The following is a 15,522-nucleotide window of genomic DNA, read 5'->3' as shown; positions in this document are numbered from 1 at the left end:
GGCAAAAGTAAAAATAAAAAAGAAGCGAAGAGAAAGGAAGAGGAACTTACAGGTGAAATAGATCTTGAATAAGTGAAACAACCTTAAGAATGACGGTATTGATAAAAGTTGACGGAACGAATCGTTAGTAAGAGCGATGGTTTCTCTCTTGAAAGATCTGCAAGGTTGAAATGGCGAAATAAAACAATGAGGCGTGATATTTATATAAGGGGGAAAACGCACGGAATGCGAGGCGACGCCCGTGCCTAGGAACGAGGCCAACGACTGCGCGCCACGTGACCTCGCATTAAATAGCTCGCGGCTCGAGGAGTCATTCATAATTCATTTTCTTTTTCAGAAATAACTCCACATGCTGACGGTTTTAAGCGTCGAACATGTAGAGTAGGGGGCAACTGATGAGGATAAAAGGAGAGCCTCAAACCGACGGTTTTGTGCAATCTTCCATACGTAAACAGACGGTGCGATAGCTGACGGTCATAGCTGACGGCCTCCAAGATTGACGGTCTCATTAGGTGACGCCCAAAAAGCTGAAGGAAATAAATGGAGGCTGACGGACCGAGCATAAAGTTGACTTGCTTCCCACGTTATGAGTTAGGAGTTGTCTTGTTTCCCACGCTAGAGAATATTCAAAAGGACTCCTATAAGGAAAGGATCCCGGAAAATACGCCCAAAAGGACTCCTATAAGGAAAGGACTTCTACTCCAAGGAAAAGAGGGATGACCCTTGCTACTATAAAAACCTTAGCACCCTCGTGACCCAAGGTACGCATAATTTTACCCTCTCTAGCACTCTAGAGCAGTGAGAATAGTTCTAACTTAACCTTCGGAGGGTATTTGGCCGGTACCACACCGGTACCCCCCGCTAGGTTCTTCCTTTTCGTTGTGCAGGTACCGTTGGCGACGTACGAGTAACGTGTGACTCACTGGTGGTATTATTTCCGGCATCATCAAAAACATTTTTTTTTGTCACAGTTCTAGATTTCTATAATTGTGCAGAGTTTACATACTGTGAAAAGGATAATATATATATATATATATAATGCATAAAATAACTTCTCATGTTTAGGTAATGCACTTCCCCCTTTCAACTTAAGCATGATTAAAAATATTAAACAATGTAAAAAAGTACAATAACTCCAATGCTAATAAATTTCACGTTGAGGTGATATGTTTTTATTTTTTGAAAATTAGAGGTAACAAATTGTTATCCGTGTGTAACAAGAGTGATGTGTGACTTTACATGAAATTAATATTATGCTAATTACCTGTTACTTTAAACACTAATGAAATTTGTCATATCTATATCATTATTACAAGAAAAGGTAATTTCTTTAGGGGTTGAGTGGGTAAATGGGAATTAAGAGATTAATTAATCTTTCTTGAAAAAGCATCTAATAAATTACTCATTTCGTCCCACTTTATTTGTCTTGTTTAAAAAGTCAAATTTATTAAGGAAATATCATTAATTGTCTTGTTTACTTTTTAAAAATGTATAAATTTTTAAAACTATTCTAAAATAAATTTATCAAAAAATTGAATTAATAAACTAATAGACATTTTGGAACCAAGCCGTTTTTGGTTAAGCTATGTCAGCAATTCTCTGTATGACACGGTCAACAAGGAGCCATTTATGAGGATGAGACAAATTCTTGGAAATGACTTCAAGTTCAAGAAGAGCAGCAAAACTACTTGCCAGGAGAAGTTTTTGAACTAAGACTTGACGAGATTCCATTTGTGGAAAATTTTACTATTATATCGTATCTTCAATGAAACCTCGTGTGGGGATTGCAGTTTGCAAAACAAATGCACGTTAGTCATTCATAGTTGTAAAAATAGAATTAGGGGAAAAAAAAAGAAAAAAAAAAAGAGTGGATGGAAGGAGAAGAAGAAAAAATATTTAAGCCGTTCATTTTTGCAAATCAAGATATGAGGAGTAAAAGCGAAAAAGAATAAAAAAGACATGATTTCATGAATTGCTTCATTGTTAGTATAAATGTGTTAGTAAATCACACATTTGAATAAGAATGACTTAATATTAAATAAGAATGATACAGGGAATATGTTGTGGTTAATGCTCTGGCGGGTTCTCATCCCTCTCCATCTGTTGTGGATTCTGTTATTCAGGGCATCCTAAGAGCTATGTAGGGGGGTTTACACAATTTCAGTTCTCCCATATAAAGAGGCAAGGGAATATGCCGGCCCACTTGGTAGCAAAAAATGCTTATAGCATTGTTAATGACATTGTATGGGTTGAAGAGGATCCTTGCTTTTCTAAGCGAGCCCTCATCCATGATGTAAAATTTATGTTCTCTTACTAATGAAATGTTTATGCATTCCCTAAAAAAAAAAAAAAAAAAAAAAAAAACAATGATACAGAGGAAGTAGCTTTTTTTTTTTTTTTGGTTGGAGAAATGATACGAGGAAGTAGTTAATATAAAATAATTAGACTAAATATATATATATATATATATATATATATATATATATAGACTTAAATTTTTGAGTTAAGTATTGTCATTATATATTATATTAATCATTCAATTGGAGTTTCCCTAAATTTTCCTAACACTAATTGTGCCTTGACTTTATATGATATGCACATTTGTGATTATTAATTAAGTATACAATTTTATTTTTTATAATTTAATAGTTATAATTGGGATAGAGAATTTGAATCTGAATGTCTTTAGGACATCATAAAGGACAAATTAAATGAAGTACAAGGTTCTTAGCAATTGATGAAAATTGACGGGTCCAAAAATTATTTGACAAAAAAAATTTGTGCAAACATTGCTTAAAACAAGATCAATGATGGAATAAAAGACTAATTTGATAATCATCAATATGTGTAGAAATTTACGATAGGGAAAATATAAGAATTTTATGTGATTCGGTTACAAGGTTCATGTCCTAGAAAAGTAAATTTTCATTCACTTAGATAATAATATATTATAGAATTTATTTATAAAAATGGAAATTAGATAGACAAGTGGATGGAAATCTGAATTTTGAATTAAATTTTACAATTTCTTTTAGATGGAGATTGCAAAAATTCATGAGTTATATAGTAGAGATGGAAGGAACTTTTAGATGTTCATGACTAGTGCTGAGATTGGGTTGGGTCGGGTTGGGTATATAGTTACCCAACTCTAACCCGATAAAAATCATGTTTGACAGGAAGGAAATCGATCCAACCCGAATATTCAGGTCTTGGGTTAGGTCAGGCCATTGGGTATCGGTTAGGTCTTCTCTCTCTCTCTCTCTCTAAATTTAAATTAAAGTATATTCAGGTATTCATTTTCAAACTTGCCCTTTAAAATATGTCATTCTTTTATTATTATTTTCAAACTTCCATTTCTTGGAAGGATCTCCACCCATTATAGTAAGAAATATTAATGAATTTTTTCTTTTCTAAGTTAATGTGTGTTGGGTGCGTTTTTTCATCGCCCACATGACGCTAGGGGAGTCAAGATTGAGACTAGAATTTAGGCTTGGAACATGGCCCAAAGGCTATTGATGACAAATTTTAAAGGGCAAGTTTCAAAACAAAGACTCGAGTATACTTAAATTTAAATTTAGAGAGAGAGAGAGAATGGGTCAATTTCCTTCCTGTCAAACCTGATTTTTATCTGGTCAGAGTTTGGGGGTGGTTGTAAACCCAATCTGACTTGATCTTAGCCCTTCCTAGGATATAGTTGAAACTTGAAACAACATTTAGGGAGTCTAACTATCTAGAAGTCACTCGTCCTTGCACATGCAAGACTTTTTTGTTACTTAACATCAACATAGATGGCATGGTTGTTAAGAATAGACACGAATTGCTAAATATATGAGATTTGAAAAATAGAATGAAATAACACACACAAAGGTAAACACACGACATATAGAAATTACGTAGTCGGTTTGCCTACATTTAGGAAATTACAGTGATTTCATTAATTTCAAGGAAATTATACAAATTACAATAGTACAGTTTTTCTCTCTAAATTACCATGCCAAACCGTAATACGGAGTAATAGTATTTATATCGCACATAGCGGATTCACTTTGGACTAAGTCTTAGAAAAGTTTCATTAAAAACCGTAATACTTTTATGTAAAGTTGAGTTATAATCCAAATAGCATATACTAGGCTTCACATAGCCTAACAATAGAGATATTAAAACAATGTTTTAAAATTGGAGGATCAATTGTGCATTTTTAAAGTTTGGGAGACATTGCAATTGGGATGAAAATTATAATGAAAATGTGTAATTTGTCCAATAATTTAAAACATTTTTTTGTTGTTGATAATTTGTATGAACCCAAGCTATTTTTGTGCAGCAAAAACAATCTATAATAAAATAATATTCTCTCCACCTTACTTTTTTTTTTTGTCTAGTTTGAAAAGTCAAACTTTTTAAGGGAACATCATTTATTGTCTTATTTACCTTTTAAAAATGTATAAGTTTCTAAAACTACTCTTAAAAAAATTTATCAAAAAATTGAATTAGTAAATTAATAGGGGTATAATAAGAATATAAGTAAATTAATGACTTTTATTTTTAGAAACAGGACTTTATTTTTAGAAACAGGAAAATATTTTGGGATATCTCAAATGGAATAGAAGACAAAAAAAAGTGGGACAGAGGGAGTAATACAGGCAACATTTAGGTTTAAATCTCCCTTCTCCAACCTGGTATTAAAAAAAAAAAAAACAATAATTGTCAACATGCAACCAGTTTATGCCTTTGTATACTAATGCACAAGTGCTGAACAAGAATTAAGAAAATGGCTACCCTTTCTCTCCACACTTGCAAAGTTCAGCAGCCCGAGGCAACCATTAACAGAATTCACATTTTCCTCCACTTCACAGCCATACTATTCCTACTTTACTACAGGACCACCCGTCTCTTCCTTGAAAAAAATGTTCCCACATTAGCATGGTCCCTCATCTCCACCTCCGAGCTCATCCTCACCATCATTTGGATTCTCATTCAAGCCTTCAGGTGGCACCCAGTGTCGCGTTCTGCTATCCCGGAGAACATACCTGGAGGCACTGAATTACCGGGGCTTGATGTGTTTGTATGCACACTGGACCCAAAAAAAGAGCCTACAATAGAAGTGATGAACACTGTTTTATCGGCCTTGGCACTAGACTACCCGCCCGAGAAGCTCTCAGTGTATCTTTCAGATGATGGGGGTTCTTACATTACATTGTATGCTATAAAAGAAGCATGTTCTTTTGCTAAGTCATGGCTACCATTTTGTAAGAAATATGGGATTAAGTCAAGGTGCCCTGTGGCTTATTTCTCATCATATGCTGATGATGAGCGGCTTCTTTGCAGTGATGAGTTCAGGATAGAGGAGCAGAAAATCAAGGTGGGTGCAAATTTGGTTGCAGTGCATATATATATTTTGTTGTTTATTCCTTTTTTCTTAACCCCCTATTTGGGTACTTATGTTGGTGATAGATATTGTATGCTCACCAGGGTCCCTGCGTATTGTGAGGGTTTTTTTTTTTAGTTTCTTTTCCTCTCTATGATAAGGCACTCTGACACAACAGCAAAGTACAAGATATAGAATGAAGCCTTAACCCAAAAAAAGATAGTGTACTTGTAGGTGGATCATTTGATCACTGGTATTTGTTTTTTCTTCTTATTTTTTGTTTTCAAAAATAATTTTATATTTTTAAGATTAAAATGTTTATTTGGCTATTCAAAATGGATAGAAAATAAAAACTGTTTCTAAAACTTAATTTGGAAAGGAAATTGAAAACATGCAAAATGCTGTTTTCAGTTTCTAGTTTTCAAAAGTTAATGAAAACATGCATTTGATTTAATGAATCTGTCTTATTTAATGAGTTAGAATTAGAATTCAAATCTTAATAACAACATATTTTAGTATTTTCTATTTTTTTCTTTAAAAAATTATTATTTTTTAATTTTAACTAACCAAACATGTTTTTGTTTTTCCTTTATATTTCCAGAAACAAGTTTTTGAAAATAGAAAACAAAAACTATTACCAAACATTAGTCTCCTAGATGCATTTAGTCTCCCCTAAGTTCTTTTAGTGTTCTTGTATGTTGCTATTCTGTTTTTGCTCTCCAAAACTGTTTGTGTAATACTAATCTCATAAGATCACATATATATAATCTATGCAGGCTAAATAGTGTTAAACTTTGATAATATGTTCTAATTTCTGTAAGACATATTATCAAAATTTCAGATTTGTGCAATACTAATCTCATATAATCTATGCAGCCAAGTAGTTAATCTATGCAGGCTAAATAGTGTTAAACTTTGATAATATGTTCTAATTTCTGTAAGACATATTATCAAAATTTCAGAAAAAGTAATAGCGTTGAATGATATTATCACCTATGCAGGCCAAATATGATGAATTCAAAGGAAAAGTTGAGAAAGTTGGTGGCGAAGATGAAAACAACAAAGTTGTGCCAGACCGCCCACCGCGCGTCGAGGTATGCAACAAAACATTCAAAATTAACACAAGAAATTTAAAAGATAAAAAAGAGGATCAATTATATTTAGGTCATTTTTCGGTTTTGTACTAGATTTCCAAATTCTGATCCTTGCTTAGTGTGTTATCTATTCCTAAGTTATGGTTTGTGACTAGCGAAACATGCTTGGAGGACGATCCAGAAATCTTTCCAAACTATACTGGGGTTACTTGGCAGAGGATCTCTAGAAGTTTGGCCAAAGCCCCAAAAATTGCTCCAATAAGTAATCTATGTCTTGCAATTTTATGAAGTCCTTGAGGTTGCTATATATATATATATATATATATATATATATAGCTTGAATGACAATAATAATCAAGCAGGGTTACCTTTTTACTAACTCTAGTGTGAAATAAATTTTCAATGTTCATTCAAATTTTCCCATACATCTCATATCTAAGAAAATGAAACAAAATTAAGGAAAGAAGCAGACTTGAATTTCCTCTAAATTGACACGTAAAAAGAATACACATCCCCCAATATCCTTATACCTCTTATACATTTTAACTATTGTCTTTAAAAGGGTCTGTTTGGTTGGAGAGGTGGAAAAGTGGGAGGATAGAAAATGTTGGGAGGATGGAAAAGTGAGAGAATAGAAAAGATTTTAATTTTCCTCATTTTTGTTTGGTTGGGAGTGAAAAAGTGGAGGGTTGGGAAAAATGAGTTTGTATAAATTTACTCATATACCTTTATTAAAAAATGATGCCCAATTAAAACAAAAATGTGAAAAACAAGCAAAAAAAATAAATCAATCACCGAAATTTATTAAAAAATAAAAATCATGTCTAGTTAAACAAAAAAAAAAAAAAAAGCACAAAAACAAAACAAATCATTGTCACTCCACTCCCCAGTATATCAAAAGAAAAAAAAAAAAAAAAAGATGAGGCAGTGTCCAGGAAATCAAAAGAAAAAAAAGGATGAAACAAAGTGTCTAGAAAAGCAAAAGAAAAAAAGAAAGAGCACCCCCCCCCCCCCCCAAAAAAAAGGACAACGTTGCCCAAAAATGATAGGGGCATTTTTGTTTATCTAACAAATCATACTATCTTCCTCAATTTTCTCTCTATTTTGGGGAGAGTGGATCCAGGGAGAAAATACCTGGGCCCCACCACATTTTTTTCCTCTCTCCTTCCTAACTAAACACCCTTCAAAAAGTTTTTCTTCCTCATTTTCTCTCTCTCTCTCTCTCTCTCTCTCTCTCTCTCTCTATCTATCTCTCTCTCTCTCTCTCTCACATTATTTATTTTTCCATCCTCCCTAAAATCCCCTTTACCAAACATACCCTAAATGTTAGGATCAAGAAATTAGATGACGTTAATTTCATACTAGAAAAAAAAATAAAAAAAGACTATTGAAAAATGTAAGTCACATCTGTGTTATTTCCTAAAAGGGACTAGTTTAGTAACAACTGAATCTTGCACTTTGAAGTGTACCTTGAGTATTGTTTAACCATTCTTATAAATTCTATGTGTTATAACTAGACAAGTTTGTGTTTGCCTATAAAACTATACAGATTTAAAACCTAATAGTTAATAAAGCCTAGATTAACTCAATATATTTCCAATGTGAGACTCATTACACATCAAAACAACACAAACTTTATCAACATCCAATCAAATTAGGCGCATCACATTTGATTACTATTAGTTTAAATTATAAACTTTTATGTGATTTGGCATAATTTAGACCCTATATTTATTTCATTTTGAATCATGCTTTTAAATGAAGTCTCCATTTTACTTTGAAATGGAAAACATACAAATATGTGTGATGCTTTTGTTTAATTAATAAACTTAGTATTAAGTAAAAGATTTCTCTATAACTAATATCATTAACACGTGTTAAAAAAAAAAAAAAAAAAAAAAAAAAGAAAAGAAAGAAGACAAGGACAAAAATTACGGTTGGTTTAAACATTATGAAAATTCTCACAATAAGTTGCATGATGGAAGCTGATGCGGTAATAGTATGATACCAAATTTTTATCAAAACCAAAATTATCTTTAAAAGTAGCAATGCTTCAATTTTAAATATAGGATAAGTTAACTTTGGGAATTGGTTTATTTTTTTAGATAATACATGACAACAAAAACAACGAAGAGAACGTTGAGGACCAAACTCAGATGCCTCTTCTTGTCTATGTCTCTCGGGAAAGAAGACCATCATGCCCTCATCGTTTTAAAGCCGGAGCCCTCAACACCTTGGTAAGTATACTATCTCTATTTCTTTGGCATGAAAGCATCTAGTTAAATATAAATAATAGCACCAAATAATAATACAACTGCAGCTTCGAGTTTCGGGAGTAATCAGCAATGGCCCCTACTTATTGGTGCTAGACTGTGACATGTACTGCAATGATCCTACATCTGCTCGCCAAGCAATGTGCTTCCATCTTGATTCCGAGTTATCTCACTCACTTGCCTTTGTTCAATACCCTCAAATTTTCTACAATATAAGCAAGAATGACATATATGATGGTCAAGCAAGACCTGCTTACAAGGTGAATGAAAAGCCATTATGTTTTGCATGTGTGTCTTAAGCCAATTCAAATTATTGAGAAATAGGTTTTCATATTGAGCAATGTCATAGAAATAACAAATTTTACAAGAAATTTTCTATGATTTATTAAGGTGACAAATTATAATCAGTACAATATCACTTTTACATGAGATTATTATTGACATTATTTTTGCTTTACATTGATCACAACTTGCCACATTAGCCGCTGTGAAAAAAGAATTGTGAAATTTAATGTGTCATTAAGACTTGTTGTTTCACATTTGGAAAATAAAAATACTACAAATTTATTATATAACCATTATAAATTGATGTGACAATATATATAATTGATGGATCTCAAAATAAATGAGTATTGAATTAGTTTTTTGTGATTGATGACATATAATTAGTTTATAAAAATTATGTAGTAAGATTTGTATTATCCCTAATTACACTCTTCATGTTAACATATATATTACATGTTTTTTATCCAACTTAGACAAAGTGGCAAGGCATGGATGGGCTAAGAGGGCCATTACTCTCTGGAACTGGCTTTTACTTGAAAAGGAAGGCATTATATGGGAAACCTAATCAAGAAGGTATGGTAATGTTTTCTTGGGGTAGCTTAGTTGTATTGAAATTTTGAATAACACTCATTTTGCATATTTATTTTTTGTTTTTTTTATTTTTTCGCTTCTAATGGCAGATTTGTTTCTATCTGAGCCTGAAAAGAATTTTGGTACTTCCTGCAAGTTCATATACTCGCTAAAGGGCAATAATGAACAATTTGTAGCCAAGAAGGACGATTCAAGAGATGCAATTTTAGAAGAGTCCAGACTCTTAGCTAATTGTGCGTTTGAAGCAAACACAGAATGGGGAAAAGAGGCTAGTATCATATAATAATTAATGAAATAATGAATTATTATTTATATGTTTCTCAAAGTCTATTCGAGTTGTACATATATATATATATATATATATATATGACATTAACGTGGTTTGGTTTTCCTTGGATACAGATAGGATTCTCGTATGATTGTTTGTTGGAGAGTACATTCACAGGGTATCTTTTGCACTGCAAGGGGTGGATATCAGTGTATCTTTACCCCAAGAGACCATGTTTCTTAGGGTGTACCACCATTGATATGAAGGATGGCATGGTTCAGCTTATGAAGTGGTTTTCCAATTTGGTACAGGTTGGGCTCTCGAAATTCAGTCCTCTTACATATGGGGTTTCAAGAATGTCCGTTCTTCAAAGCATGTGTTATGGATACTTCACTTTCTCATCCTTTCTCTCTGTCGCTCTTCTCTTATATGGCACGGTTCCTCAAGTGTGTCTCCTGAATGGCATTCCTTTATACCCTAAGGTAAACTATATATAGTAACAAAGTATAAGTCCTTTGACATTTTAAAGTCTGTTTTGAAATTATATTATTAGGATTTGTGTTGTAATTTTTTACAAAATGTACATACATTTTCATACCGAAAACATCAAGTAATGGTAACCAGGGTTGCCAATGGATTATTACTTTTAATTTCAAATCCTAGTAACATTGGTGAAAAATAGAGAGAAGAGATAAAATTAACGTAGCACTTTACATAATTCAGCAATTCACTTATATCCATAAGAGTGAATGAAGAAAATTTTTACTAATAAAAAGTAAAGGGTTTACAATGGCTTTATGGTACCACAAAAGAAACCCTAATTCTGTAAGAAATAAAGGGTTTGCAATGACCATATGCTGCCTCCGAAGAAACCCTAGCCTGGTAAATTGAATTTTTTATATATACCCTTACCACAGGCCTCTAGACTAAAGGCCAATAGGAAATAGCCACTACCTCTAAGATTATCCATAAGGGATAAAATTGTATAATTCTTCTCTTGTACGGTACGAGTCCTCAATTGTGCCTCTTGAATCTGATATACTCTTCTTGATTGTTATTACAGGTTTCAGACCCATGGTTTGCTGTGTTTGTGGCAATTTACACGTCCTCCCTTTTCCAGCACTTATATGAGGTCCTCTCAAGTGGTGGCTCAATTATGACTTGGTGGAATGAACAAAGAATTTGGATAATAAAGTTAATTTCTGGGTGCTTATTTGGAGTTCTGGATGCCATCATGAAGTGTTTATGCAGAAAGAAAGTGGATTTAAGCTTAACAAATAAAGCCGTTGACAAAGAAAAGTTTGAGAAATATGAAAAAGGTAAGTTCGATTTTGAAGGGGCTACCATGTTCCTGGTCCCCTTGTTAATACTGGTCATATTAAACATTGTTTGCTTCTTTTGTGGGCTAAGAAGAGTCGTAATTGAGAAGAGTTTGGATGAGATGTTTGGACAAGTTTTCCTTTCGTTCTTCATTCTAATTCTGAGTTATCCGATTCTTGAAGGAATGGTGACAAAAGGAAAGGGAAAATAGTAAGTTATTTGAAGCACTTTCTTTGGGAGATTTTAGAATGTATGCCTTTTTTTATTTTATTATTTTTTTTTTGAGAATCAGAATGTATGCCTGAATGCGACGAATAAATTAGTTGTTCAAGGTCTCTTTAAGTGGCACACGCCATTGAACAACAGATTATGACTCATTGTGGATGTTGAAGTTCCCTACAATCAATATATTTACATTTTCTACATTATAATTTCAATGGTAATTACCACTGAAATTAGGTAAATGCTCAACTTACCAGCTAAAGCTTGATGGTATATATTTTGTATCTTAGGTTGATTTATAAAATTGATGATGTCTTATTTTATTTTTTCAATTTTAAAAAGATGTGATGTTTTAAAATGTGCAACGAAAAAAAAAAGGGGATTTTAAAGAGCTGGACTTTGAGGATTAAATTTTAAAAAACATGGTATTTTAAAAAATTGCACATTGATAAAATGCGGTTTCAAAACAATGTCTAATGGATATGGTTCTTCTAATGTTCCTATAACTCGAGTAGGTTTAATTATTTTGTTTGATTGATTTGTTTGAACTGTTATTTATTTATATTTTAAAAATGCAAAGCATAGAAATAAAAATGACTTATTAGTGATAGGCCAAGAATGTATTGACCCCTTTGGTAAATTAATCAATTAATTAGCCAAGTGAATTAATTAGGTTCAATTACATGCAATAAGCATGGTAGTACAAGCAAATCACCAACTAAGATAAATGCAACGGAAAATAAATTTGACACAAGTGATTTGTTTACGAATGGGGAAAACCACCATGACAAAACCCCACCGGGTGAATTTAAGCTCACCACTTCCGAGAATCTACTATTATCAAAACAAGCAGTTATAAGTATAAGAAATCCAATTACCTAATACCAACCTACAATTGAACCCTTACCTCAATACCTAATTGGACTTGTAATGTAGTGACAATCTCTCCTTTCAATGTACAGCTCATAGTACGAGACTAACCAATTAATGCACGGATCCAAGTACGTGATTAACACACCAACTTGAGGAAGATGTTGGCTACAAAGTTCTTTAGTTCATCCAACGATGAAGATCAAGAAGCTCCTTGGTTACAAAACCATTGGCGCAAAGATGCAACAGCTTCTACAAGGAATATGATGAACTAAGGCAAATTTTGCCTCTGGTCACAATTTGCATGCACAATCAATTTGCATTGAGTTGCATCACTTTGCATCACCTTCGATGGCCCTTAAAATAATCATTATATATGTTTAGGGTTGTGAGAAAAGAAACCCTACAAAAATACACATGGATATGCGTAAAATTATATATGAAAATCTGAATTTCGTAATTCTTGATAGATACAGCTTCTGTCGAGCTGCTGTCGAGCATTAGCATTAAACCTCGATGGATATGGATCTGTCGAGATATCTATCGAGCTTTAATGAACAACACTTCTTCACTTGTTTCTTGAACAAATTTGTATGGTTTCAATACTAAACTTGAACTCTTATTCCTTGAAGTATTAAACCCATCCTGGATCTATCCAATTATAAGTAAAGTGTATTTTTTTGAAAGATTAGCCAATTTACATAACATGTATCTCTAACAATATCCATATATGTCCTAACAATCTCCCTCTATGGCAATCTGTGACAAAACCACAACAAAGTATGAGAGAAGTCTTAAATCACTAAACTCATAATCACTTCTTAAATACAATAGAATCTAATCCTAACACAAACTTTTGAAAAACTTTGTAAGAAGAGAGTTCTTGGCATGATAGATTTCAACAACTTGTCTTTCTGAAATACTTTAAACAAAACTCATCAAGGCATTTTAGTGTGAAACAGAAATAAGGATTGCATACATAAAGAAACATGTGTATAAATATAGAAAATAGACAACACATGGAGAGATAGGTAAATAACAATATACATCGTCATATATATAAATGAGAAATAAATACAATGTCTGTCATAAAAAAATGGTCACAAGACCTGTGTACAAGAAGATAATGTAACTAAAAGATAAGGAAAAGAAAAGTACATAAAATCCTCACTACATCTCTAAAAAATATAGACACTCCCCCTAACAAAAATGTCCTATGCTAACTCTCCCCTTAAATACATGATTACTTTCATTATCCCAAATCTACTCCCCCTTTTTGTCATAAATGACAAAGGGTAAGTCATTGAGTGGTCGTCTCATCATCACTGGAAGAGCTAGCATCGTCATCCTTATCATCATCATCACCATCAGTAGCATCCTCATCCTCAAAAGCCTCTGGAGAAGGAGATGGAGAAGCAACGTTGCCACCAAGGTGAGCCTGTCGTCGTGCAGTACGACTAACATGGGTGTTCACCTGGTACAACTTAGTGGTGAGAGTATCAAGATGAGCATCCATGCGCTGAAGTTGCACCATGACCGCCTCAAGAGTCACACCACCCACCTAAGAAGAAGGAGCAGAGGTGGAAGGAATGGTAAGGGCTGGAGGATTTGTTGTCTCGATCTATAGTCGCTTCGGTCGAAGCTGGGCCTTGCTTTGTCGAACAGAAGTTGCACTAATGGCACCCATGACAGTATAGAAAGGAGAATCAGGAATAGGAATAGAAAAATGGCAAAGGATTCGCATGATAGCCAAAGGAAAAATGAGCTTATCATGGGTTGCTGTATCCTTATAGACATCTATGATGAGAGGAAACCCTATGGAAAGATCCTTTAAGAAGGATAACAAAAATCGAGCACAAGGTTTTGTGATGAAGTTATAGTGAGACAAGAGAGTAAGAATAAATGTCATCACCATATTAAGGAATCTCAAACCTTTTGCAAAGCCCGAGCATTGGGTGTTTTGACGCTCACCCCATATGGAGGGTGTCTCATAGAAGTGAGACAGAAGCTCATCTTTGGACACAGTCCTCAGACACTAACAGCTGAGGTAGTCAGGATGCGCTATCCGCAGGACGTGTAGTATCTCGGATATAAGATTTGGAGTGACTACGATAAGTGTACCTCGGAGTACTGTAGTAAACTAAGGTATAGAGATATCGATACCATGCATATTGGAGTAAAACTCTTGTATGAACATGATGAGACACCTCAAGGGTATCTCACAAAGAGATTCCCATCCCCGAGTGTGAATGACATTGGGTAGAGCAGTGTTGGCAAAATCCGACAGAATCACATGGCGTTTCGGATGAACGCCACATTTAGAAAAGTTCTCAGAGAAGTCGTGATAGGCCTTTTCATCACAGAACCAAACGTGAAGAGGGGGAAGATCAGTAGAAGAAGAAGACTCGGAACGAAAAGGGTTCCGAGTCAATGTAGATTTGTGCTTAAGTGCCATGCATAGTTTATTTGAGAGAGAGAGAGAGAAAGACAGAACAAAAATATAGAAAAGAAAGGGTACGTATGCATGAAATATGCATAAACATGTGACGTGCTAAAAATAATTACATTATGAGTTCAACCCAATCCAAACTTAGCAGCACACAATTTTCAACAATCAAACACATATCTAAATGCATGAAACATTGTGAAAATGATAATGGAATGCAATGCACGATCATATAGCATTAAATAAACAACACCCTACCCAAAACTTTCACAAAAATTTCAAAAACACCAAAAGTTTTAGAGAAAACCCAAAAACCTAGGTCTAATGCGTGAAATGCATGAGAAAAGAGGGATTTGGGACACTTACTAAAGAAGAAATGCAGGATCTAGGCTGAAATGCAAGTGGGTAAGGTGATTGGATTGAGGGAAAGGTGTTTGGAGGAAGAGAGAAAGCTTTTCTGTCGAGAGAGAAGTGAAAAAGTAAATATGATTTCACGTTGAACATATATATAGAAATCGCAGCTTAATGGATCAAGGAGCTGTCGAGATCTATTGAGCACTAAATCTCGACAGATATGAATCTGTCGAGTTGTTGTCGAGAATTTGTCGATGGCAAAAGTTCCTTGATGGATTGAGATTATGTCAAGAATCTATCTGCCAGATAGAAAGTTTTTCAATGGACTAAAAAGCTATTGAGACAAAGTCCAGAAAGCTCGCTGGATTTAATATGCGATAAGATATGTCAAGAAAAGAAGTCCAAGGGGCTCAATAGATAGGAATCTATCAAGA

The 15,522-nt window shown here is 33.7% G+C and overlaps 1 protein-coding gene across 1 annotated transcript; it reads left to right on the top strand.

Moving 5' to 3' along the window:
• Positions 1-4,768: 4,768 nt before the first annotated feature.
• On the top strand, positions 4,769-11,428 carry LOC126690181 (cellulose synthase-like protein G1). Its single transcript, XM_050385309.1, has 8 exons — positions 4,769-5,359; positions 6,367-6,459; positions 8,565-8,696; positions 8,780-8,992; positions 9,491-9,590; positions 9,698-9,876; positions 10,011-10,358; positions 10,940-11,428. The coding sequence occupies exons 1-8, from the start codon at positions 4,769-4,771 to the stop codon at positions 11,405-11,407; spliced, it is 2,124 nt and encodes a 707-aa protein (XP_050241266.1). The 3' UTR covers positions 11,408-11,428.
• Positions 11,429-15,522: the final 4,094 nt, after the last annotated feature.

This window comes from Quercus robur, chromosome 6 (assembly GCF_932294415.1).
Source record: "Quercus robur chromosome 6, dhQueRobu3.1, whole genome shotgun sequence".
NCBI lineage: Eukaryota > Viridiplantae > Streptophyta > Magnoliopsida > Fagales > Fagaceae > Quercus > Quercus robur.
The sequence above is the reverse complement of the archived record's forward strand: the minus strand, read 5'-3'. Positions and strand labels throughout refer to the sequence as shown.

Coding starts and splice junctions, on each gene's coding strand:
- LOC126690181 (XM_050385309.1), top strand. CDS start 4,769: ATGGCTACCCTTTCTCTCCACACTTGCAAAGTTCAGCAGCCCGAGGCA. Junction 6,460..8,564: donor ACCGCCCACCGCGCGTCGAG/GTATGCAACAAA, acceptor TTATTTTTTTAG/ATAATACATGACAACAAAAA. Junction 8,697..8,779: donor CCGGAGCCCTCAACACCTTG/GTAAGTATACTA, acceptor ATACAACTGCAG/CTTCGAGTTTCGGGAGTAAT.